This window comes from Phyllostomus hastatus, unplaced genomic scaffold (genome assembly GCF_019186645.2).
Source record: "Phyllostomus hastatus isolate PE091 unplaced genomic scaffold, TTU_PhHast_1.1 phas_contig_551, whole genome shotgun sequence".
In the NCBI taxonomy this organism is placed as follows: Eukaryota; Metazoa; Chordata; class Mammalia; order Chiroptera; family Phyllostomidae; genus Phyllostomus; species Phyllostomus hastatus.
The window spans coordinates 991,315-1,016,832 of NW_025333909.1; the positions used below are offsets into that span (position 1 = coordinate 991,315).

General features: G+C 45.6%; 3 protein-coding genes across 6 annotated transcripts in view; 1 reads left to right on the top strand and 2 right to left on the bottom strand.

Annotated features, from left to right (window-relative positions):
* KIF4A (kinesin family member 4A) overlaps nt 1–8,882 on the bottom strand; it is a 107,872-nt gene extending 98,990 nt beyond the window's left edge. Inside the window, exons 1-5 of one of the 2 annotated variants that reach the window (XM_045847500.1) lie at nt 8,785–8,882; nt 8,281–8,419; nt 8,049–8,163; nt 2,245–2,435; nt 769–861 (exon numbers count right to left, since the gene is read on the bottom strand). In XM_045847500.1, the coding sequence (XP_045703456.1) occupies nt 769–861; nt 2,245–2,435; nt 8,049–8,163; nt 8,281–8,403 (522 nt within the window). In that variant the 5' untranslated portion in view covers nt 8,404–8,419; nt 8,785–8,882. The remainder of the gene's footprint in view (nt 1–768; nt 862–2,244; nt 2,436–8,048; nt 8,164–8,280; nt 8,420–8,784) is intronic. The other variant, XM_045847501.1, reaches the window with a different exon arrangement.
* A 33-nt stretch (nt 8,883–8,915) lies between these two features.
* On the top strand, nt 8,916–11,772 carry PDZD11 (PDZ domain containing 11). Of its 3 annotated transcripts, none has more exons than XM_045847502.1 (7): nt 8,916–9,051; nt 9,567–9,666; nt 10,119–10,202; nt 10,476–10,532; nt 11,019–11,117; nt 11,353–11,413; nt 11,564–11,772. In XM_045847502.1, exons 2-7 carry the CDS (start codon nt 9,580–9,582, stop codon nt 11,596–11,598), a joined length of 423 nt encoding a protein of 140 aa, XP_045703458.1. In that variant the 5' UTR covers nt 8,916–9,051; nt 9,567–9,579; the 3' UTR covers nt 11,599–11,772. The 3 variants fall into 3 exon arrangements, with proteins under 3 accessions (XP_045703458.1, XP_045703460.1, XP_045703459.1); XM_045847504.1 differs by lacking the exon at nt 8,916–9,051 and adding an exon at nt 9,100–9,121; XM_045847503.1 differs by lacking the exon at nt 8,916–9,051 and adding an exon at nt 9,129–9,289.
* Nucleotides 11,773–16,723: 4,951 nt separating this feature from the next.
* On the bottom strand, nt 16,724–25,201 carry ARR3 (arrestin 3). The gene is given in 9 exon segments (XM_045847379.1): nt 16,724–16,820; nt 17,385–17,394; nt 17,646–17,698; nt 17,870–17,893; nt 18,378–18,461; nt 19,956–20,105; nt 20,508–20,580; nt 20,837–20,927; nt 25,178–25,201. Coding segments are annotated over 9 exon segments (606 nt in total).
* Nucleotides 25,202–25,518: the final 317 nt, after the last annotated feature.

Sequence of the window (25,518 nt, forward strand, 5' to 3'; positions counted from 1 at the left end):
GAGAAGGAAGGGAGAAGGAGAGGGAGAGAAACATCAATGTATGGCTGCCTCCTGCGCACCCCCTACCGGGGACCTGGCCCGCAACCCAGGCATGTGCCCTGACTGGGAATCGAACCTGTGACCCTCTGATTCACAGGCTGGTGCTCAACCACTGAACCACACCAGCCAGGGCGGGACCGAATTTTTTTAAAAAGATTTCATTTATTCATTCATTCATTTATAGGGGAAAGTAGGCAGAATGAGAGGGAGAGAAACATCGATGTGAGAGAGAAACACTGATCGGTTGCCTCTCTCACGCCCATAGCTGGGGACCAGGCCCGCAAGCCAGGCATGTCCCCCAACTGGGAACTGAACCGGCAACCCTTCACTTTCTGACACAATGCCCGACCAACTGTGCCATGCTGGCCAGAGCTAAGGGACTGAATTATAAATTTTATTCAATTTTAGTTCATTTGGGTTTAAACAGCCATTTGTGGCTAGTGACTACCATACTGGACATCAAAGCCTTAGAACTCTGTAAATGGCTAATCCTGTAAATATTTAATTGATTTTAGTATTCCTTCAAGAGGTAACAGGAAGGTGATCAAATATCCTTCCCTCCAAGAGATCCCATGTAGGAATTCTAGATTAACAAAGGCAATCGGGACCACACAAAATCTGAAGGATGTTAGTAGTCATTTAAAACTACAGTGGCAAATAAAAGAGATGTGAACTTTAGTAGCGAACAACATTTTTAAATAATAATAATAACAACAACAACAAACACACCTTTATGCCTTCCTTAGGATCCTCTCGTATGTTTATCTGAGAGGTTTTCTCACGAGGTGGGCAGAGAAGATCCAAGATTTCTTCATTGTAAATCTGGTATCATTGAAAATAAAGTAGTGAAAACAAGATGTTAACAGGGTAATCTCAGGGTGGTGGGATCAGAGATGATTTTTAAGTTCTTTGTGATTTTGTTCTAAAACATTCTTACAATACACATATCATATTTTTAATTAAGAAAAGGGCTTTAACCCTACAGGCAAACATTTGATACTTGCAAGAAATGAATTCACACGTTACTATAACAAAATCGAGACTGCTTTCTCAAGACGGAGTCTCTTAGGAATAGCAGACAATGAAAGTAACATGGGTGCCCAAATTCAGTTCTTTCATGGTGTCCTAACAGTGTCACCTTCACCGGTTCTATTAAGCTGTAAGTAACAAATCCTTAATAGAGGGTGGACGCGGGAAGCAAAAGGAAGAAGTAGCAACCAGTATTTCAACAACAAGCAGGACTTTAAGTATTTAGAACAGTGTTTAGCACAGTGTCAGCACTCTACTTGTTTGCTGTTACTGCTGTGGCGACTATCTGACATACCAGGCTCTGAAGTTCTTTTTTCATTTGATTACCTTGACCACAACTGGGTTCATGAAGATTCAAGAAGGCTAACCTTAATGATGTGTGCCTCTCCACCTTCAAACTCTATACCTCCTATACCCATTAGGAGTCAACTTCAGGATGATGTATTTACGTACAATTTACAATTGCATCCTTACATCGCCGCACTTTAATTATTGCTCCTTAAAGATGAGGCATCTTATCCCTGCTATGGAACCAACCAGCTAGTTTCCCAGAAGCCGGAAGTTCCCTAGACAAGTGTTTTTGGTGTCACGAGGTTAGCTGTAACTAGTCAACGTACTTCTACATTGATATACACTAGAATGAAGATACCCACAAGGACAGGGACTTTTCTGTTTTGTTGACTGATATAACCCAAGTACCTAGAACAGGGTCTATAACATAGTAGGTGCTCAATAAATATCCGTCGAATAAACACATTCTATCATCACCTGTACAACTCAATATGTCCCCCAATTTTTAGAACATTCTTCACAAAATAGCAGCATGATTGCTTAAGCCTCAAAACAGTAAAGGCAAATCAAATATTTTTCTGTAGACTCTACAGAGAATCAATAAGAGGCCAAATTGGAATTAACAGAACTCCTGTCATCTTTTTATATGGCAATGCCAACTCCTCTAACAATCAGATTAAACAGACTATTTTGACAACAAGGGAAGAACTGGGTGCAAGCCAGATCCAACTGAGCCAGTAAGTTTTCTCTATCAGTTTATAAAAATGTAATTTACTAAAAATGCAATTTATTAGTTTTTGCGATGCCAGGAAAAACCTGATTCCGACTTCTTTTTCTACCCAAAGATAAATTTAAACTCAGAATAATTCAAGACAAATCATTTACCTCCAAGTATGACACCTTCAGCGTAAATTCGAAGTCACTCTTCTTGTCAATTTCTTTGAAGAGCATTTGTATCACCCGAGGAATGACCCCAACTGTTGGTTCATTCTCTTGCTCTGCAGTGTATGCACCTCCCATGGAGTAGGTCTTTCCAGAACCAGTCTGTCCATAGGCCAGGACCGTTGCATTGTATCCTGGCAAAACAGAAGTCACACGCATAGTGGTGCTCAAATGTTCTCATCCAATCAATACACTCCTTTTCCTTTGGCGATTACAAATTGAGACTGCTCTCTTAAGATAAGGGTCTCTTATGAACAACAGCCACAGAGAAAAGTCATCTGGGTGTCATGACTTTGTACTGCTCCAAATAAGCAAAGAAAAAAGAAAAAAAAAACCAAAACCAGAATGTGTGCCCTTCTTGATAGCTCTCAAAAGATAGGAAGTAAAACACTTGAGGATCTGACGGCCATCATGAGGATGGCCAAGTCCCTGCCAAAAAGCCATCCAGAGCTTTGTAATCCTACTTTCTGTCTACTTCGAGAAATTCTAAATTTTGAGAATTAAATGAAAGTCCTAGAAGCTACATAAATAGAAGGGATTCAAACATGTATATTCTTGCGTAACAGTCGTCATTTGAAAAGGCAACAAAGTTGCTTCTTACAGACAATGAAAGCATCTGCTCCTTATCTGAACTCCCAGGCTGCATCTGGACCACAGTATCGGGGTCCTAATAGGAATGTCATCATTTAAGTGTCATTCAATGGGATATATGCCCTTTGCTTTTTTCTTTTTGAAAGAACTTGTTTGTATAAATGAAGACCTAGATATTCTAAAAAATCTTAAGATGTGAAATTGAGATTTTCACTAACAGATTGCTAGGATGGCCTGGTACAGTATAGTATGGCAGGCCTATGGGTCAAGAGAATAACATTCTATAATCTTCTGCAATACTATAGATGTGTGTATATAGTGATAACTGGGGAAACCAAGTTCTAGTACTTTCTACAAAATACTCAGGGCTCTGCGGTATTGGGAGTTCAGAGTACGAGGGGCTGCTGTGGAGCTAACTGAAAAAAAAAATAGTTTGTCTTTGCAGAGCAATGTTAACCACATTCATGTACATTGGAATCTTTTTCTATATTATATTGCGTCTAAAGACTATACTGTAATTCTCATAGTTTCCCAAGTTAAAGATAGGAAAGTAGAACTGTGGTACTCTTACTAAGCTATGGTGGTACACTCTGAGGAAGATGAACAGAGAATGAAGGCTCTGGAAACCATCTTATTTCAGGAATGGCTAAAGGAGAGGAGGCATGGTTAATTAGAAGAGCTGTGGAATCATGTAACGGTCTTGCATATATGTAAGTAGGAAAAAGGGTAACTTTATAGTGGAGAAGCCTAGCAGATACCACCTAAATCAAATGATCAAAATGAACATCAGGATGTGAGGGCGATCTGGCTGTGACATCTTGTCACCCCATTGATCACCAGGGTTGATTCGGCTGATCTGGCTGGCGAGGCAGGTGTCCCCTTCCTGCCTCACTGCTCCATGTTCGTCCCTCCTGAAACTGTGTGCTCCATCGAGAAGGACGACCTTCCCTGATAGAGGAGAGGACCATTCTTCAGTCAAGGGTACAAGAATTGCTATGCTCCCCTGCTAGAACCTCCAAACAAGATCTCAGAGTGAACATCAGCAGAAATGGGACAAATCAAAATCATGTATTGACTGACAGGGTTAAAAAGAATACATCTCTACTTCTGTGATATTTCTGCTAAAGATAAAGAATGGAAATCTAATCATAAATTAACATCAGATAAACCAAAATTGAAAAAAATGGTTTATAAAAGAACTGGCCTGTGATCTTCAAAAGTGTCATGATTATGAAAGTCAAAAAAGAGTAAAAAATTTTAGAATGAAGGAAACTACAGAGGCAGTGCAACTAAATACAACTGATTTTGAACTAGACCCTCTGCTATAAAGGACAAAATTGACACAATTGGTAAACCTTGAATGAGGTCTGAGGACTGGATGGTAGAAATGTAGCAATGCTAATTTCATGATTTTTAAAAAATATTTTACCTGTTTATTTTTAGAGAGAGGGTAAGGGAGAAAGAGAAGGAGAGAAACATCAGTGTGTGGTTGCCACTTGCACACCCCCTACTGAGGGCTTGGCCCACAACCCAGGCATGTGCCCTGACTAGGAATCGAATTGGCAACCTTTGGTTTGCAGGCCCACGCTCAATCCACTAAGCTACACCAGCCAGAGCTAACTGCATGATTTTGATGGTTGTATTATAGTTATGTAGGAGAAAGTCCTTGATAATAGCAAATATACAATGAAGTATCCAGGGGCATCAGGTCAACAGCTTACCTCAAATTGTTCAGGAAAAAAACTTTTTATGCTATTCTTACAATACTTCTATAAGTTAGAGATTATTGCTTTAATATTAAAAAAAATTTGAAATACAGTATTCAAGGTGCCCAGTCATGACATCACTTAAAAAGTGAAAAAAAAATTGTGGATAGCTATTGCCTGGAAGAAGGCTGCTGTTTGTCTGGAGAGATGAACTAACATCACTGGGTACAAATTATTACTAGGAGGCAAATTTCACCTCAATGCAACCTAATGCAATTAGAGTAGTCCAAAAACCAATCAACAGGACTACCCTGTGAGTCAGTGAATTTCCTGTCCAAAAAAACTCAAACAGACATTGGAAGTTCACTTTACACAGATATTGCTACAAGGCATTTTTCTTTGGAAGAGAAGCTAGACTAGGTGCCATAAATGTCCTGTTCAACTTTAAGGGTCTAGTATGTCACGGTTCTACTTCTTTTAAATAGAGCTCTGCTTTGAATCTTGAATAACCACTGTCCTAGAACAATATTAAAGACCTCTCAGGCACGGCTCCTTTCTTCAGAATCCTGCTATTGTCTTGAATAATACTAAAGCCTTAGCTTCTGCAATAAAGATTTTGAAAAGCTTTTTAAAACTTATTTATTTTTAGAGAGAAAGGAAGGGAGGGAGAAAGAGAGGAATAGAAATATCAATGTGAGAGAGAAACATCGGTTGTCTGCCTTTCATACACGTCCTGATGAGGACCTGGCCCGCAACCCAGGCATGCGCCCTGACTGGGAATTGAACCCCCGACCCTTCGCTTTACAGTACTATGCCCAACCCATGGAGCCACACCAGCCAAGGCTGCAATAAGGATTATTAACCAGCCAGAGTATCCAGGCACTTTAGGAAATCTCACTCTTTACCTAAAAGACTTCTACTTATCAATCAATACCTACCTCAAAGGTCTCCTATGCTGTGAAATTCATTCCAGGTTTCCCAAGTAGAATTAGTATCATCCTTCTGGTTTTCATACTACTTTGCACGAAAGCACTACTTCTTTTAAAACAGGGCTGATTGATTCTATTGTGTATTTTTAACTTCTAAAATATTTTTCCTTAAAGATGGGTGCAGCCCTGACTGGTGTAGCTTAGTGGGTTAGATAGCATACTGTGAACCAAAAAGTCACAGGTTCGATTCCCAGTCAGGGAACATGCCTGGGTTGCGGGCCAGGTCTCCAGTTGGGGCACAAAAAGGCAACTGATCGATGTTTCTCTCTCATATCGATGTATCTCTCCCTCTCTTTCTCCCTCCTTTCCCTTCTCTCTAAAAGTAAATAAATAACATGAAAACAGTTTGGTACTGGCATAAGAATAGACACATAGATCAATGGAACAGAATAGAGAATCCAGAAATAAATCCAGGTCTTTATGGTTAATTAATATTTGACAAAGGGGGCACGAGCATACAATGGAGTAAAAATAGTCTCTTCAATAAATGGGTGTTGGGAAAACTGGACTGGTATGTGCAAAAAAATGAAACTGAACCACCAACTTACACCACACACCAGAATAAACTCAAACTGGATAAAATACTTAAATATAAGTCATGACACCATACAAGTCCTAGAGCAAAACATAGGCAGGAAAGTTTCAGATATGCCATGTAGCAATATTTTTGCTGATATATCTCCTAGGGCAAGGGAAATAAAGGAAAAATAAACAGATGGGACTACATCAAACTAAGAAGTTTCTGCAAGGCTAAAGAAACCATCACCAAAATGAAAAGGGAACCAACTGTATGGGAGAACATATTTGCCAATGATATATCGGACAAGAGTTTGATCTCCAAAATATACACAGAACTCATACGACTCCATGCCAGGAAGACAAACAATCCAATAAAAAAAAATAGGCTAAGGACGTGAACAGACACTTCTCCAAGGAAGACGCACAGAGAGCCTAGAGACATGTGAAAGGATGCTCAGCATCACTAGCCATCAGAGAGATGCAAATGAAAACATAATGAGATACCACTTCACATCAGTCAGAATGGACATCATAAACAAATCAATAAACAATAAGTGCTGGCACAGTTGTTGAGAAAAGGGAACCCTAGTGCATTGTTGATGGGAGTGCAGACTGGTGCAGCCATGTGGAAAACAGTATGGAATTTCCTCAAAAAACTAAAAATATATAACTGCCTTTTTACCCAGCAATTCCACTGCTGGGAAGATACCCTAAGAATCCTGAAACACCAGTACAAAAGAACCTATGCACCCCAATGTTCATAGCAGCACAATTTACAACAGCCAAGTGCTGGAAGCAACCTAGGTGCCCATCGGCAAATCAGTGGATCAAAAAACTGTGGTACATTCACACAATGGAATTCTATGCAGCAGAAAGAAAGAACGATCTCCTACCCTTTGCAACAGCTTGGATAGAACTGGAGAGCATGGAAATAAGCCAGTCTGTGAAAGACAAATACCATATGATCTCATCTGTAACAGGAACCTAATGAACAAAATAGAACCACAGGCATGGGAACAAGGAACAGACTTAAAACAACCAGAGGGCAGGGGGTAGAGGGATAATGGTGGAAAGAAGGGGAAGGGACTAGTTGAAGGAAATGTATGAATAATCCATAAACATGGACAACTGTGTGAACTGACTGTGGGAAGCGAGGTGGGATGGGCGGAGGAGGGCAAACGGGAAAACCGGGACAACTGTAATAGCATAACAATAAAAAATGATAAAAAAAATAGCCCTGGTTGGTGTGGCTCAGTGAATTGAACGCTGGCCTCCAAACCAAAGAGTCGCCAGTTCAATTCCCAGTCAGGGCGCATGCCTGGGTTGCAGGCCGGGTCCCCAGTGGGGGATGTGTGAGAAACAACCACCCATTGATGTTTCCCTCTCCCTCTTCCCCCTCCCTTCCCCTCTGTCTAAAACATAAATAAATAAATCCTTAAAAATTAAAATTAAAATTAATAAAAATCTTTAAAAAAGGATGGGTGCAAAAAGTTTAAAATTGTCAATGCAGCAAAAATTATGTATGTGGCCATCTACTTCTATTCCTACCCCTGAGGTTTGCATTCCTCCAGGGCCTGGAAGCTATATTATTTATCTCTAAATCCTTACACAGGTCTTGCAAGTGCATGGGCCTCAAGTAGATTGGCAACTGATTATCACCAGCACCCATCAAAGAGCTTCGAATCTAATGAGGTCCCAAGACAAACAAAAACAGAATACATAAAAGTGAAGGCGCAGCAGAACTACAGAAAGCAAATAGAGCACAAAACTAGTTTCAAGGGCACACGATTGTTTCCCAAGTTATATTGCACTAATTCCTAGGCTGTGGGCTTTCTGAAGGCAGGACTCATGTTTCATCCATTCCTGCATTTGTAACATCCAAGCACATTACCTGACACAAAGTATACGCTCAAGAACCATTTGGAGAACGGAGCAGCCTCACCTTTAAATATGCCTTTTATGAGTGGTGCTACTGCTGTATTGAAGACTTCTTCCTGTTCAGTAGAGGGGTCAAACACAAAATCGTAGGTGAAGGATTTGTCGTTACCAACCACCACCTAGAGAAGGCAAGGGACAGGGACAAGGAGTAAGAAAATAACGAATGGCCAGACCACGCCCCTCACTGTCATTTGGCCTCAGGTTTTCAGACGCCGGCCCCGGACTCTGCTACGCACCTGCGGCTCTCCGGGTACGAAGGAAAGGCACGTCTGGCAGCCCTCACTAATCTCTTTGGGGACCAGAGGGCGACATCGCAGGGCCACTTTTACAGGAATTCCCTTCACCTCTTCCTTCATCATCCTACCTCAGCACCGTCTGTGAGGGGAACAAAAGAAAATAGGCTTGCTGATGAGTCTTGGGTGGGTTCGCAGGGGTGGGAGGGCTCCTCCCTTAGTTCCGGCCCTCCGCTGGGGGTGGGAGATGGTTTGCGGGACTCCGCGTTAGGTGAGGGAGCCTCCTCCTTGCAACGGGATCGCTGGCGCTGGAGAGTCACTTTCCCTCCAATTTGGCCACCGCAGGACTGTCGCACAGTCCAACACTCTGAAGACAGCGAAGTGGCCTCTGAAATGCAAAGGAAAACCCCCGGCGGAGACGATGACAAGGACCCACTGCCCCAGGGTACCGGGAAAGGCAAATCCTGGGCTAAGTCGTGTCCCCTTAACTCGCCAAACTAAACGTACCTTCCCCGGTGTCCTGTTGCCCTGTTCCAGCCGGAGATTTAACCGCCAAGTTTCAAATTAGTCCTGGAGGCGCCAGCCAATCGGAGCGCAGACGGCCAGCGGGAGCCGCCAGCGCGTCTGCGTGCGGTGAGGGACGCTCTTGGGAAGCTCTGGGCCTGCGCGTCGCACGCTGATCCCGCCCCTACCTGCCATTCACGGCATCTGCTTCCGGTTCTCGGGCTGAATTGGCAGCGAGTGGAACCTGAGCTGGCTGAGGCTTGTTGGCGGGTGAGATAGTACGGCAGTTACTGCTAGGAATACGCGGGGCTCAGGCCGGATGCGAGGAGCGTATTCAGAGGTGGCTAGTGGTGAAGGAAGGGTCGGTCTGGGGATCTCCACCATTACCGATCACATCTACAGAATGTGGGGCGGTGCCTTGCCTCGACTCCCTGTGGATCGTTGGAGTCGGCACTCCCTCGGATTTCGAAAATAGATCTTTTTAGACGCACTCTTGCTTGCCTGTTCTGTAAGTTGAAGACAGTAACATCTGTTTCGCAGGAGTGTTATAAGAAAGATCATCTCTATACAGGACCTAGCAGGTTGTTTGACATCCAGATATCCAGTAAAATTCACTGTTTTCTTCCATCTTTTTTCTTTCCTCTTTCCACCTATCTGTCCCCTAGAAGTGGGCTAGGACCATAGGATGACGGCCTGGGATAGGTTGGATTTGTTTTTTGAAAGTTGCTAGGCTGCTGTCCCCTTTGAGCCATTTTTATCAGCTTCGATTCACCCTTCCATTCCAGAGCCTTGCCAAAGATGGACAGCCGGATTCCTTATGATGACTACCCAGTGGTTTTCCTGCCAGCCTATGAGAATCCCCCAGCATGGATTCCTCCTCATGAGGTGGGAACCATCTGTACTCTTGAATAGCAGATTTTCCCCCATGGGCATAAGATGACATATTAGACATAGGATAGCACGGTTAGAAAGCTCGAGGGAGAATGAATCAGCCTTTGTTGTAGCCAAGGGATCCAGAAGTTGGATTCTGAGCAACTGGGTCCACTGGACGCTTCTTATGGAATCCTTCTGCCAGAGTCCATTCACATCACAGAATTCTGGATACTCAGAGCCCCAGTTTCCATTCTCTCAAGGCAAAGAAGTGGGGAGCCACTGGACTGCTAGCATGTCCCCACGCTATCCATCAGTCCATTTGGACAGTGTTATCTGGTCTATTTAAATTAAGTCCATGACTTGACCTTTTCCTAACTTCAGGGAGATACATGTGTGTTCTGGATGAAAGTGGACATAAAGTCTAAAACCGCTAGTAAGATTTCTGGGGTTGCTGTGTCTTGCAGAGGGTATACCACCCAGACTACAACAATGAGTTGACCCAGTTTCTGCCCCGAACTGTGACACTGAAGAAGCCCCCTGGAGCTCAGGTGAGCTTGTGGAACAAGTACAATTCATCTTATACCAGTCTAGATTTGTCCATACTGGGCCCAGAACTTACCCGTGGTTGGGAGGACAGATTTAAAAGCAGGTAAGGAGGTGAGGAAACTACCTTTATTGGGCAGAAAAGCTGAGATGCAACTTCCACAACTTCTGACTTCTCTCTGAGGGACACGTATCCCAGCTATCATATAGTGATGCTACTAGATATTCTTGTGTCTGTGGTCTATATTGAGCCCCCATTCTGTGCTCTTGTCTTGCAGTTGGGATTCAACATCCGAGGAGGAAAGGCCTCCCAGCTAGGCATCTTCATCTCCAAGGTGCGTGCACCTGGTAGGCAATATGGGTAGCTATTTCCCTTTGTTATATTGCAGAATCATGATGTCTCAAGGCCTTGGAGAAGGATGATTTTGTAGACTCATAGGAAGGGCATAATGGGAACGACCTTTCCCACTTAAAACTTCCCACCTGGGCCCTGACCGGTGTGGCTTTGTTGTTTGGGTATCATCTCGCAAAGCAAAAAGGTCACTGGTTCGATTCCTGGTCAGGGCACATGCTGGGGTTGTGGGTTCAGTCCCTGGTCTGAGCATGTGCAAGAGACAACCAATCACTGTTTCTCTAGCACGTGGATGTTTCTCTCCCTCTCTCTCTCCCTCCCTTCTCCTCTCTCTAAAAATAAATAAAATCTTAAAAAACAAAAACACTTCCAACCTGGCAAGCATGTTTCCCCACATTTACACACACACAAACAGTAGCACCTTCCATTTGCATAGCACCTCAATCACATAGTCTCTCCTTCCCAACAGGTGATCCCTGACTCTGATGCACATCGAGCAGGACTTCAGGAAGGGGACCAAGTCCTGGCTGTGAATGATGTGGACTTCCAAGATATTGAGCATAGCAAGGTGAGCACAGCGCTTGGGCTGTGGTGAGGCAGGAAGCGATCCCAAGTAGGACAGATCAGACGGGATTTGCTCATTCTGTGTGCAACTTCATAAGAAAGAATCTCTCCTGAGGATGTGTACTGGAGGAAAGCAGCTATTAGTGATCCAGAAGGCTGGAGTGGCAAAGGACTTTCTTCCTCTTGCTATTCTGTCCTGAGTCATATCTTATTTGTACAAGCTGTTGTGTTTCTTTCAGGCTGTTGAGATCCTGAAGACAGCCCGGGAAATCAGCATGCGTGTCCGCTTCTTTCCCTACAGTAAGTGTCCCTTACCTGGAAGGGCCAGCAGTAGGAATTCTTTTAAATCCTGATTGCTGGAGGCCCCATGAGTTGGTGGGAGTGGGGAATTGGGAGCTCAGGCTTGAAAATCACCTGCTTTTTCCTCCTTGTCTTTCTTCTTTCCCCCAGATTATCATCGCCAAAAAGAGAGGACTGTACACTAGAGAGTTGCAAGCCACAGCCAGCCACTTGGAATCTTCTAGGACAAGCTGGCCAGGCCTCAGGGAAGCCACATACACTCTCACAGAGTCTCATACACTTTGGAGACTCCAAGGGGACCCCGTTTTCCCTCCTGCCCCTCCTATTCTCCAAAAAAGTAAAACGTGATGCTGAAGAAATGTTAGTGTGACTTTTGGATGATACTCACCGAGTGTAAAATACTTTCGAGGCAAACATAAAAGCTCTTCCAAAGAGGAGCCGCTGGAAGTAACAGAGCAATGCTACACCTGCTTCACAATTGTCTCTATCTGCCCAGAACATCAGGGAGGCCTGGGAACCTTAGCTGCAGTATAACTGAGGGATGGTATCGGATCGGGTGGAGGGATAGTGGAGGAAATGTGCCTTTTCCCCATGATCTTGGGACATTTCTCTGCAGGGTACAGTATTAATATAGTTCTGTCTTCTCTTTTCCCTGATTCTATGATCTGGAACATAAACTAAGGGAGGGCCTTAGATGCATTTCTTTTCAGGGACAGCAGTAAGAATTTGGTTCCCAATTTCCAAGTTGTAGGTTGAGTAGTACTGACAGCTAACGTCCCCCTTTCCTTTACCCCAGCCCCCAAATAAGCTGCCAGGTTCTGAGTTCCTTGCTTACAGTCTACTGTTAGAGATTCCACGCCACACTGTATACCATGTTCAAAATGCCCATTCAGAATAGCTAGTTTTCTAGTGAGATACGGATGAAGTGCCCCTGTGATGAAAGTCCCAAATTTGCCTTGAAAGAATCCTAGAGAGCTTAAATACTTCCAGGGCCTTCCCCTGGAGAGTGATTCTGATGGTCCAAGGTGGAGCCTGAAAATTTGAAATAAGGTAAATTGGTCTTCAACTATGGGAAACCGTTCTAAATAGTAGCAATATATCTCTATGAGGAAGTTCTGGCTCTTCCTAGAAATTCCGTCCCAGCTCTTCTGTGATACATAGAGGCTTGGTGCCACTGTTGGGTAGCAACATTCTTGTGAGCAGAGCTGGACATAGAACTCCTTTAGCTGTTGTGCTTCCTGGGCAATCCTTGTTGCTCTCCTGCCCCCTAGTGGCCATCTGGGAAAGACGCTTGCACACAGGCACATTGAGTGAATGGACTCAATGTTGAGATCCAAGCCTCTCCCTGTGATTAACAACTCATCTAAGAGTAGTGAACTGTAAAAAGACCCAGCCGGGTACCATAGGCCTAAGAGGCAAAACCCCTCCTGCCCTAAACTGGTTCTTGCTCTGCAGTACTTGGAGCACCAGATGACACAATTGCATTATGGAAGTATAGGTAGAGCGTGGAGAAGGCACAAGGAGTAATAGGCTGAGGCGAAAGGACCAGTTGTTTATTGAGAGTGTTGATAAGAAAGCAGTTGAGAATGAACTGTATCAGCCTTCGAGGTACCCCAGGTGCTGTAGAACCGCATCCCCTATAGGTGTCTTGGCGGTCAGAGAAGGCGAGGTGGGATTCCTAAGCCCTGCAAGAACTTACCACCTATAGCCGTGAGATGCTGTCATGGAAGACATGATGGCACTTCCAGGGCTTCCATTTTACTTCTAAGCCCCAGAATTGGACCGGAGCTTAGTAACTGGCCAAGTATTTAAACCATAACCCTGAGGATGGAGGGGGAAGGACTGGTCCTGAAAAGCCCAAATGCAATAAATGGATCAAATTAGGCGGACAGCCCTGGCTGGTGTGGCTCAGTGGGTTGGATGTCATCCCTCGAACTGAAAGATCACCAGTTCAATTCCTGGTCAGGGCACATGCCTGGGTTGTGGGCCAGGTCCCTGACTGGGGACGTGAGAGAGGCAACTGATCAATGGATTGCTCACACATCAATGTTTCCCGCTTTCTCCCTCCCTCCCCCATCTCTAAAAAATAAAATTTGTTTTTAAAAAATGAAGCTATCAACAGGAACAGTGGCTTTCGATGCCTGAGTCATCGGAGGGCTCCAGGTAGATTTTAACCACTGAAGTGTGTTAAGGAAGGTAAGAGAGAGGGGACTGCGGCCACATCTCAACTCCCAGGGGCAGCTTCTAGGAGACACAGAAGAGGAATTCTGACTTTACAATCCCCTTCACCTACAGGTGAACCAGGGAGCTCCTTTGGACTGAAGTTAGTCCCTTGCCTCTTAAATATCAGGGAGAAAAATTGGCTGGCCATCAACTCAGCAAGGGAAGTTTGCTTTGCTTGTACACTCCCCACTCCAGCAAAGCTGGAAGAAAGGACACTCTTCTTCCTTCAGTGGGGATGAATCACTCTCGGAAGGAAGGCCAGAAGCCATGCACAGGAATAGCTGTGAGAAAGAGACAGAGAGGGAATGGGGGTGGAGGGAGAGAATGGTGATGTGCAAAAGGGGGAAAAAAAGGGAGGTCAGGTTCAAAGACATGATTCTGGGCCTTTTCTCTGTATAATGGGGACATGAACATTACTCCTACTCCACAATAGGACAAGCCAAGATTACCCAAAAGAGGAAGCAGCGGTGGGTGGCCAGAGCCAGGAGTGCCATGGAATTACCGTAAGGGATGGTTATTTTGCACGTTGCACCTGGTTTTAGCACCGGTTTCAACAAACATCACATTGAGGTCTCTGGGTTTTTCTTCCCCCTCTTCTGCAGAGACGTGCCTTGACAAATGAGGAATTACATAAGGGACCAGACAATAGTAAGACCCTTTCCGACTCAGAGCGGATAGGACTAGATCTTTCTGAGGTGTAATGATGCCTCCCTAGTACCAGAAACCCTAGAAGCCTTGAACCCATGACCTTTCTGATCCCTGACACTGGTAACTCCTCCTGAGTAAACAGCATAGTAGACCCTCCCCATAGAGACTGATCTCTAGGTACGGCAGAAAAAAATTGTAGTTACACTATAGCTTTTGTTTGGATCAATCTTGTTACCCATCAACATGATGACGACATCATCACCTCTTTCTGCCTGAACATCTGCCCACTTATCTGTCTCTTTGAAAGCATGATATGTACAAGAGAATGTATTGCAGAGTGTTGAAACATTTAGTGAAGTTTTGGAGAGAATAAAGTACCTGCCCTTCTTCTCTGCTATTTCTATCAACCTCCCTATTGCTTACCTCAATCTGTTTTTCAAACAGCACCCCCTTGTGATGTCATAGACAACCCCTGTGATAATTGAATCATATTGTAGCTAGGGCCCTGGCTAGTGTGGCTCAGCGGATTGTGTACTGGCCTGGGAGCCAAAGGGTCGCCCCTTCCATTCCCAGTCAGGGCACATGCCTGGGTTGTGGGCCAGATCCCCAGTAGGGGGCGTGTGAGAGGCAAGCACACATGGATGTTTCCCTCGCTTCCTCCCTCCTTCCCTCGCTCTCTAAATAAGTAAATAAAATCTTTTTAAAAAGCATAATGCAGCTAGGAATTAGGTTGCAAAAGGGCTTCTGGCCAGTTGTGTCCCGTGGTTGCAGTTGAACCTGCATAAGACAAAGGCAGACAAAGGTAGACAAGAAACTAGGCTGTGAAAGGCTAGAAGTTAATAAAAGAAAAATAAAAAGAGTCAAGGAAACTGGGCCCCTAAAAAGTGGCTACTATAGCCACAAACCATCCTAGGACAGGTCCAATGTCAATGTACTGTTTCCATTAAGGAAGACCCTATAGGGCAGCAGATCTAAGGATTCAAGAGCTCTTGGATTTTGTCTGCGTTATAGTTGGAGTCCAGATGAGGATAGAGAGAACGAGAAACAGGGAAGGGTTGGTAATTTGAGGAGGCTTCATGCTTTTACTTCTCTTCTTTTTTTTTAAAGGAAATGTGATTTTTAAAAAAGATTTTATTTATTTATTTTTAGAGAGGGAAGGGAGGGAGGGAGGGAGGGCGAGAGAGAGAGACAGAGAGAGAGAGAGACAGAGAGAGAGAGAGAAACATCAATATATGGTTGCTGGAGGCCTGGGGGCCGTGGCCTACAACCCAGGCATGTGCCCTGACTGGGAATCGAACCTGCGATGCTTTGGTTCACAGCCCGCGCTCAATCCACTGAGCTACGCCAGCCAGGGCTCCTTCTCTTCTTTATCCACAAATAGTCCAGGGTGGTAATGCATATGCCTAAAGGGTTGACATAGAAGGTTAGTGATAGAGCGTGAACCTGCACTATTCAGTCCCCCAAGTACCTTGTCTTAGACAGGAAGTCAATTCCAATGGTTGCCTGCAAAGGAGAGAGACTCGCTCTGTACCTCTCCTCTACCCCCAATACCAGGCAGCCTTAGAACTGTAATTGGAGAACGACCTTGAGAAGGTGATCTTGCTCAATTTGTTAACACTTACAACAGGTAACTTTGAGGAGGAGAATTCCTGGGTGAGTGAGTGGAGCTCAGAAGGGGACAAAACCTACCGCATGAGCCTTGGTGGTGGGCTCAGCTGGCCAGTGCAGTTGAAGCTCTGGATCATGAAGCGGGTGCCCCACTGTGAGGCAGATAAATAAAGTATTTGTTGGGATGGTCAAGGAGGAAATTAATTCTCCCGAGAACCTTCTACACCATTCCATACTGTCAGATCTTACTCCACAAGCCCAACTGAGACCTCCCACCGCCCTGCTGCTCCAGGAACAGGAGTTTGGATTTACACAGACACCATTGCAGGCGTGGGGAGGAGGGCTGGGGTGGGGGTGGGCGGGGGGCGGTCCCTGGATAGTTTCCAGGCCCAAGCTTCCGTCCTTGCAGTGGGCCTCGCTGTGTGTGAAGGCGTGTATTGCGGCCAGCTGCCTGAAATCACACAGTGTTCTCTGTCCAACCACTATTCAAATCACCTTTGCACCATCCCTCGGCCTGGGAGCATAGCTGTGCCCACTGGCAGGCAGCTGCAGCAGGTCCCTCCTCCAAAGCAGTGGGTGGCACCCAGAGGGAAACTTGAAGGACTCACAGAGGGCTGGCAGCATGCCAGAAGGAAGGCTAGGGTCATTTACGTGGAAAGCACCTGCTACAGGGTGATCTAATTATTGACGAGGAAGGGGGCGCTCATCCTCAGTAGTTCCGTTACCCTCCTGGAGAAGAAGATAGCAAAAGAGATCGCCAGCCACGTGTGGACAAGCTGATTTATTAGAGCATTACAGCAGCACTCCCACGCAAGCGCCAGAGCCAGGTGCTCAGCTCCCCTCGTCCCCCTCCTCCGCCAAAGCCTCCTGGCTCTCTTCCTCGCCAGGATCCTACTGGGTAAACTCCTGGATGAGTCTGTCCTCAGAGCTTGCAGAAGCAGCAGAGGGGCATGCAGGGTTAGGAAGCAGTTTCTGGGCATCCTCCACATTCCTTCCTTTTCCCGATATCATAGAAGCAATCCCTTCCCTGCCTCCCAGCTCAGATCCTCTGCCCCCTCTCGGTAGCTCCCCCACTCACTCACCCACCCACCCATCGACCACACGCGATAGTTTCCCTTCACTTGCCCCTTCCCCAGCCTCCCAACACCAATGTCCCCCTTGAACACTGGAGGGGAAATAACAACGGAGGAGGGATGGAGGGAAGGGATCGAAGAATGAAAGACGGAAGAAAGTGCAAGAGGGCAGCAGGAATGGACGGCTTGAAGGGGGAGGGCGATTCGCGAGAGGACCAGGGATGGAGAGAGGGAATACAGAAACTGAAGGGAGGGCAGCCGCAAAGCACTAAACAATGGCACGAAGCTCAATCATAAGTTTTCACTACAAACATATTGAAAGCGATACTCCAGGAAGCTTTTTCATATTCCTACCATCATAAAATGGAGGATGGCCGTGGGGAAGGGCATGGGACTTCCTGGGCCTGACATTTCCTTACCTAGCAGCCTCTGCAGCAAGCAAGGAGAGGGAGGGGAAAATGAAGCTCTTCATTTTCTGAAGAAATGTCTTGTTCCTGTCCCCCCTCCCGTTTTTACCCTCTGCCATCCTCCCCTCCACACACAACTTCCCTAGACACCCAACCTGCCTATTGCTATTCAATCTCCACCCAAACTGCTAGTCTCTGAACCCATGAGGTCACAACTGCTTGGTCCCCAACCAGGAGGCCCACTGTTCCTGTGAGTCCCACTTGCTCAGTCACCATGACATGGCTTTGGATGCATCAGGATCAGGGGCGGCTCCACACCAACATCACTGCAAGGACCCCAAGGCAGAGTTACAGATTTCCCTTCAAGTCCACTCCCTGAACCTATCTCCCTCAGTTTCCCCATCCCGGATGGCCTCACACTCCCTAGCACTCTTTTAGTCTCCTCACCTCCTCATCCTCCCCTCTTGCCCCTGTCCCCTCTCCACACAGTCTCTTACCTGGCTGTCAGGTTGCCTAGGATGCTGAGGGTAGAATGACACTATAAAGTTAACAGCTGGCCCTGGGGGGTATGGCACAGTGGATTGAGTGCTGGCCTGAGAACTAAAGGGTCACTGGTTCGATTCCCAGTCAGGGCACGTGCCTGGGTTGCAGGTCAGGTCCCCAGTAGGAGGTGCTCAAGAGGCAACCACACATTGATGCTTCCCTCCCTCGCTTTCTCCCTCTAAAAAGAAATAAAGAAAACTCTCTAAAAATTAAAAAAAAAATAACAGTAGCAGCTGGAAATGGAAAGTGGCAATCTAATTTTACTGGGGGGTGAGATCAACTTAGCCATAGGATGGGTTTCTGGAAGGGAAGGTGGTTTGCTCACTGAGCTCACAGGGAACCTGATCTGGGAGAAGGCTGGGGAACAGCTTGACTGGGTCAGTCCAATCGGGAGGGAAGCAGAAGGGAGAAACCCTCAGCTTCCCCAACGCTTGCTCAGACAGACCTTGAACCCTCACTCACCCTCCACTGGACACCATCAGATTGACTCTGACTTTGTAGGACACGAGGATCCTCAGCAGCTCCTTGTTCATTCCAGGTCGAAGACTGGAGGTGGCAGTATTCAGTGTGCATTTGTCAGGGGAGCTGAGGGGGGGCAGTAATTCACCACGTCCCCCAGTCCCTTCCTGTGTCCCTTTTGGCTTCCAACCGGTTTCCCAGGTTCTACTCTCTCCTCCTCATTGGGATCACATTTCTGTTCCTAAAATCCAGTTTTACCATGTTACCTTCTGCTTCTTTACCAGATCCTACCTCTCTGACTGTAAGCACTCTGTTTGGCTTTCACAACTGTTAACAATCTTGCCCCACCCAGCCTTTTGAACTTTTTCTGCCCTAACTCCCTAACACCTGGGAGACAACAGAAATGGACCCATCTTCTTGCCATGCCCAAAATGTGACACGCGGATTCCCACCTTCTAGCCTTTGCTCCTGCTATGCTCTCAATCTGGAATGCTCTTTTCTTCCAGATTCTACACATTATTTACAATCTAGCTCATTTATCTCCTCTAGGAAAACTTCTCCAGCTATGTTGGCCGCTTTCAGTTTCTATTGGATTTATGATCTGAACCACATGCAGCAACATTTAACTGTTACATTGCATTTGCATTCCTCTTTGTTCCCCATCCAGGCCGTACATTGACTGAAAGCAGAGATAGTCTTAAACTTCTTTGTATTCTCTCACATGTAATAGGTGCTCAATAAAAAACCCTGCTGATTGAAAAAGAAGATACAGAAAGGTGTATATTCTTGGGAAGTTCTCTTCATTGCTTTGGGATGCCAATCCTCTATAAAATAATGCTGTTTGGATGACTTATAAGGGTCTTCCTTGCTATAATCACCTATAGCTACATAATTGATAAGCTATGGGGAGAGGCAGAGGAAATTAATGCTTGTGTGGCAGATGGTTTTTCGTGGGACACACATCTAACACAAAGACTTTTGAAGTCATAAGGCCGAATGAATGACTTGATAGTATTCTATCAATTCCTATCATATCATCCTCCTTTTTGTCCTCCTTTTCCTCCATTTCTCATCACCTAGTCTTTCATCCATTTCTGTCTTCCCCAGGGAGTAGGTACTGCAGAGATCACAGTGTTAGAGCCAGATGACATGTACTAGAATCCCTTCTGGCTCTGCCACTTATTAGCTACAGCAGCTTGCACAAATTCCTTCATCTCTTTCAGCCTTCAGGTTCTTAGGTATAAAATGGGACAAGAACAACTTTACAGCCTACTTTAGTGGGATTTTTATAAAGGAAACATAGTACATGTATAAGACCTTTGTGGGTTGTGAAATATACAACCTAGGAATTTTTTATCTCCACTTTTTCCTTTCTTGTTGCCTATGACCTAAGCCTGCCTTTGGTCTCATGGGCATTAATTATTTGGCTAACTCTTGGCCCTCGGTTCTGGAGGGATCTGTGAACACTGACCTGGGGATATTTTTTAAAAAGTAGGTAGGCTTTATTAAAGGTGAAACCTCACAATTGTATATATGGCATGCAGAATGGGCTGGAGATAGAAAATGGACATTGGGAGTAACATTTGAGCTTATATCATGCTAGAGGCCAGATTGGTATCACCATGCTTGAGTTTTCTGTCCAGTGCCAAGCCCTGTTTCTTGCAGTTGGCAGCCAGCAGTGGGGTTACTCCAAAGCTCTTGGAGAAACTAGAGTTAGCAGCTACAGTCTCCCTTTGAGAGGAGAAGAAGAGAATTTAGGCTAGGTTTGCCAACTAAGTGTACTTTCATTCCCAACATTATCTTCTACAACTGCACGAACCTACTGGATTATCCAAGAAAGCTGTCGTGTCTCACTGTGGCAAGTGGGAACAATTTGCTCTGATGGGAAATCTTTATACCACCGTCCTCTCTCAGCATTTTGATGATCCTCTTGTGGGTGTCCTCCCTCTAGTTCTCCTGGGAATTCTTCCCTTTATCCATGTCGGCCTTCACTTTGATCTTTCTCAGTCCTGGGCTCTACCCACTTTCTTCTTTCCCCAACCCTCTCCTCTGCCTCTAGCACTCAGCCCTCTTCCCGCCTCCCCTCCACCCCTTGGCTGTCTAACCCCAGCCCCAGCCCCAGCCCCAGCTCACATGAACTCCTGAATGAACACAGTCTTGGTGTACTTGTCTAGTGAATACAGAACAACATCTGTGATCTGGTCAACTGAACAGGCAAGAAAATCACATGACTATAATTAATCAGTCATCCTCGAGCCCTCAACTTACTGCCCTCAGAAATGACCTTATAAAATATGCATGATGCACCATGATGTACTCATGGACAAAGATGAGTAAATTTCAATATGCCTGCATTGGTGGGAAAGCCTAGCTGAATGCAGATTTGGATGAGGGGGGCAGAGTTTTAGAAAAAGATCTGTGGTTTTGAGACCAGGTGTAGGAGGATAGGAAAAGAAGCTCACCTGAAATCTTGATTTTTTTGATGAGCATGCTGGTGCAGTTGCTGATACAAACATTGACAGAGATGGGTTTGCCGTGGTAGTGAACCTCAAGCTGGAGGAGAGAGGCCCGTTATAAGGTTGGAGGGAGAACACCAAGATCAAGACCTAGGATTCCTTAATGGGCTGAGTGCCGGCCTGAGAACCAAAGGGCCACCAGTTCGATTCCCAGTTAGGGCACATGCGTGGGTTGCTGGCCAGCTCCCCAGTAGGGGGTGCATGAAAGGCAACCACACATTCATGTTTCTCTCCCTCTCTTTCTCCCTGTCTTCCCTTCTGTCTAAAAATAAATAAATAAAATCTTAAAAAAACACCCTATGGGGAGAAAGCCAGAAACAGAATAGGGAGGAAGATTGGGAGAGAAGGGAGGAAGAGAGGAAGGGAGAGGAAAGAAGGGTAAGTGGGGAGAAAAGGAAATACTCCTAGAATTAGAAGACACCTGAGGAGCATGCAACGGTGCAAAGGAGGAGGTAACTGGGGTAGAGTTCAAGCCACAAATTGGGGGAGGTGGAAAACCAATCTGCCGCAAAAGCAAGTACTTGAATTTGGGTAGGGGACAAGTCCCAGGATAAGAGAATTAGAAGGAGCTCTTACTTACCTGGAAATGTTGACCATGGAGTTGATGTAGAGCCTTTTCTGGGAGGAGGGAAAGAAGGAAGAAGGCTCAATCATTTGTCCCTTCCTCTCCTTGGCACTCCTAGTGTAAAGTAACCTTTCCTCTTTAGATTGACACTTCTCAGCATGAAGTGCCATTTCTATTCTCTCTCCTGCCAAGAGTACTTATTCACCCATACTCCCACCCATCCTGTATACCTCCCTGCTTTTATTTTTTACAAATTGTTGGCTAACTATACTGTCCATCTTCAGAAAGTGCTGGCTTTTCTAGAATAGCTAGGGCACTCTTGGAAGGCTTCAGAGAGAAGAAACTTGTCTGTAAAGGGGCTGGAGACAGGTCTCCATCCAGAAGACTGTGAGAGAAAATTGCACTGGATGAAGCTGGACATCACCTAGCACAGTGTAGGCATCTTTGTGAGACATCTTTGTTAGTTACCCGAATGAATGAACAAATAAACAGATCCTGTCTGCTTTTGCTCCTACAATGGATTCTGAGCCTGAGGTCACATCACGGTGGCCTTGTCCCCCAGCTGAGAAAGGAGAGGTGTGAGAGACAAACAGTTGGTGCCCTTGTGCTCTTTGTTGTTGGTGGCAGACACTGCTATGGGCATTGAAAGCCTTTCTTGAACTTGCCTGTTATTCTCATCGCCCTCTCCAAATCCTCCCTTCCTTATTCTCACCCAGGTCCCAGGGGCTAGGCCCTGGTGAAGGGGACCATTAGAGAAAGGAAGATAACAAACAAGCAAGCAAAATATAAACAGAGACATTGAAATAAAGAACAAACTAACAGTAACCAGAGAGGAGAGGAAAGGGGATAATGGAGGGGAGGGGAAAGGTCATCAAGTAGCATGTATAAAGGACACATGGACAAACCAAAGGGGCGTAGGATTGAGGGTGGGAGATGGGGGTGGGTGGGGCAGGGGGGAGTAGAGACAATTGTACTTGAACAATAAAAAAACAATTATTAAAGGAAAGATATAGGGCTGGCTCTGTGTTTTGTGAATGAAAGAAATAGTCATTACCCTCATGAACTTATATATTTAATAATATTTAAAATCTTGAGATAGTTGGATTTTCAGAAAAATAAATGTGACTATTTCTAATCTTAATTGGAAAAAAAAGAAAGAAAGATATTTCTCTAGTGCTTCCCTTTGATGCATATGAGGTCTGGTCCCTGGGGTGAGCTTAGGTAAGCTTCCAGAGGTCTCTTGCAGGGTCTCTCAGCCTGCATGCCTGCTGCTGTGTCAGGAAAGATGTCCCTAAAGTCCCTGATAATATTTTTAGGGTATTTATTTTTTTGACAGGAGGGAAGGGCAGGAGAAAGGGAGAGAAACATCAATGTATGGTTGCCTCTCATGTGCCCCCTACTGGGGAGCTGGCCTACAACCCAGGCAGGTGTCGTGACTGGGAATCAAACCAGCAACCCTTTGGTTCACAGGCCAGCACTCAATCCACTGAGCCACACCATCCAGGGCTGCTCCCTGATAATATTAAGGGGGATGCTAAGGGCAAGGTATGTGGGGCGTAGTATGGGCTAGAAATAGAGGACATTGGACTATTATCTGGAAAGAGAGGGAGATGAAGCTCACATCAGTCTCCAGCTCTGGTTGCTATGCCTCCCTCCCCAGCCTCTTATACCCAAGGTCCTTTGAGTGCTCAGATTGGTGGGAATCAGGGGAGAAGAATATGGTTCTGGGGGGTGGGGGGTTAGCATGAAATGCTGCTTTATAAATAGCTCAGGTGCCACAAGTTGGGAAAGCAGATTAGTAGCTACAAGATTAGTGGCTAAAAAATTAGCAGGTTCTTCATATTGGGGCAGGGTGGGGGTAGGAAGCTTGAAGCTGATAGGGTTAAAGGCAGGGAAACTTGAGAAGGGGAAATACAGAGTTTTGGCCATGGGAAGCCTTGAACCTGAGGACTGTGGTCAAAGCAGAGTCAGAGGCCTTAAAGAAAAAGCATACGGAGGGATAGAAATAAGAGGCCTCAAAGTATCAATATAAGCCTTTGTGTTTCTGAAAAGAGAGCTTTGTGTCACACTGGTCTTTCTCTATCTCTTGATCAGCTACAGGCCAAAGGTGTGGAAAAGAGCACCTCTTACGCAGCCCCCCACCCCTTAGGACTTGGGACTCTAATGCTCAGAAACACAGATTATCCCAGCTTCTGAGCACAGCAGGACTCAATCTCCTGTAAGAAGGAGTGGAGGTAGGGGAGCGGGGGATGAGTGTACTGAGCTGTGAGTATATGTGTATGTGAGCCTTGAACTTCTTTCCCTGTTGGAGAGCAGGTAACAAAGGATGCTTGGCCCCAGAACAGGTTCTCTTGGCAGGCTGTTGCATGTGGAGGGAATAGGTCATTGACATGTGCATTGCCCCCACTTGGAATAAACCCTCCCCTTCCCACCCCCTACTCTCCCCACCACTGCTCTTGATGCTCTCCAATCTCTGAAACTACTAGGCTGTAAGTAGCTTCCCCTTCCTCATAGGACGGCTCATAGAATTAGAGATATTTCTGTCCTCCAGCCACCAGGATCCCCATAATGGCAGCAACAAAAGTAATCTTCTTGGCCCTGGCTAGTGTGACTCAGTGGATTGAGTGCTGGCCTGTGAATCAAAGGGTCACTGGTTCAATTCCCAGTCAGGGCACATGCCTGGGTTGTGGGCCAGGTTCCCCAATAGGAGGCATGTAAGAGGCAACCACAAATAGATGTTTCTCCCCCTCTCTTTCTCCCTCTCTTTCCCTCTCTCTAAAAACAAATAAATAAAATCTTAAAAAAATAAAAACTATCTTCTTTACTTGACTGTCCCTCCCACAGGGCCCAGGCCTGTGCTTTGTGGACATGGAGAATGTAGAGACACAGGACCCTAGTACCCCACCCAAACTTCCCTTAGAACTGGGCTGGCCTTAGCATCTATTCATAGATGCAGCCTTCTAGCCTCCACAACAGGGTGTTCTTACACAGCTAGCTGCATCGCCCTTCTCATTCCTTGCCAGTATGCACCTCAGGGCCTTATCTCTTAGTGGCTGTAACTCTTTCCTTCTCAGGGGTTATCAGGTAGAGCTAGAAGCCCAGACTCTGCAGGGACCATAGTGTGACTGAAACTAACGCTGGACATATAGAAAAGAGTCATATACTTGCCAAGGCTGGTGTCTGTCGGCAAGGTGAATAGTCAGGATGGATGTACTTTCGGACTTGCCTTCAGTCCACTGTTGTCTTCAGACTTACACTTGAGGCCCATTCCTTCTTTGCACTCAGGTCCACGGTCCTCTCAGCAGGAAGTAGATCTGGTAGGTCTTTAATTCATTATTGTGATTGAGCTTGAATCATTACCTCTTTTCGAGGAGCATATGCATTTCTCGACTGAGGTATAATTTAGGAACAGGAAAATGCACAAATGTTAATTACACAGCTTGATGAATTTTGACCTACTGTGGAAGTCTGAATAATGGCCCCCAAACATCTCAGGTCCGAATCCCTGGAACCTATGAATGTTACCTTATATGGCAAAAGGGACCTTGCAGGCATGATTAAATTAAAGATCTCATGATGGGGAGATTATTCTGGATCATCTGGGTGGGCCCTAAGTGTAATCACTAGTCTCTTTATAAGTTGGAGGCAGAGGGAGGTAGGAAAAGATTTGACTACAGAGAGAAGGAAATGTGAGGGCTGAAGCAAGTGGCTATGCCGCTGACTTTGAGGATGCAGAAGCGCGCCATGGTCAAGGAATGTAGCTCTAGAAGCTGGAAAAGGTGAGGAAACAGGGTCTCCCCTGTAGTTTCTCACACTTGCAAGGTGACCGTTGCAGTTCAAGTGAAGCCATTCTGACACCTTGATTTGGCCCCAGAGAGACTGATTTTGGTCCTTTTCAGGTCTTTACCCCCTCACTCAACACACACCAGTGATACTCCAACCAGGCCTTCCAGTTAGGAAGTGATGAGCACATGTCTGAGTGAGCAAGGGGTCTGTTATTCAGAAAGGGGTTGTAGCAAACAGAATTTCTTATGCACCCAATAGCCATATCCTCCTTCCTTTT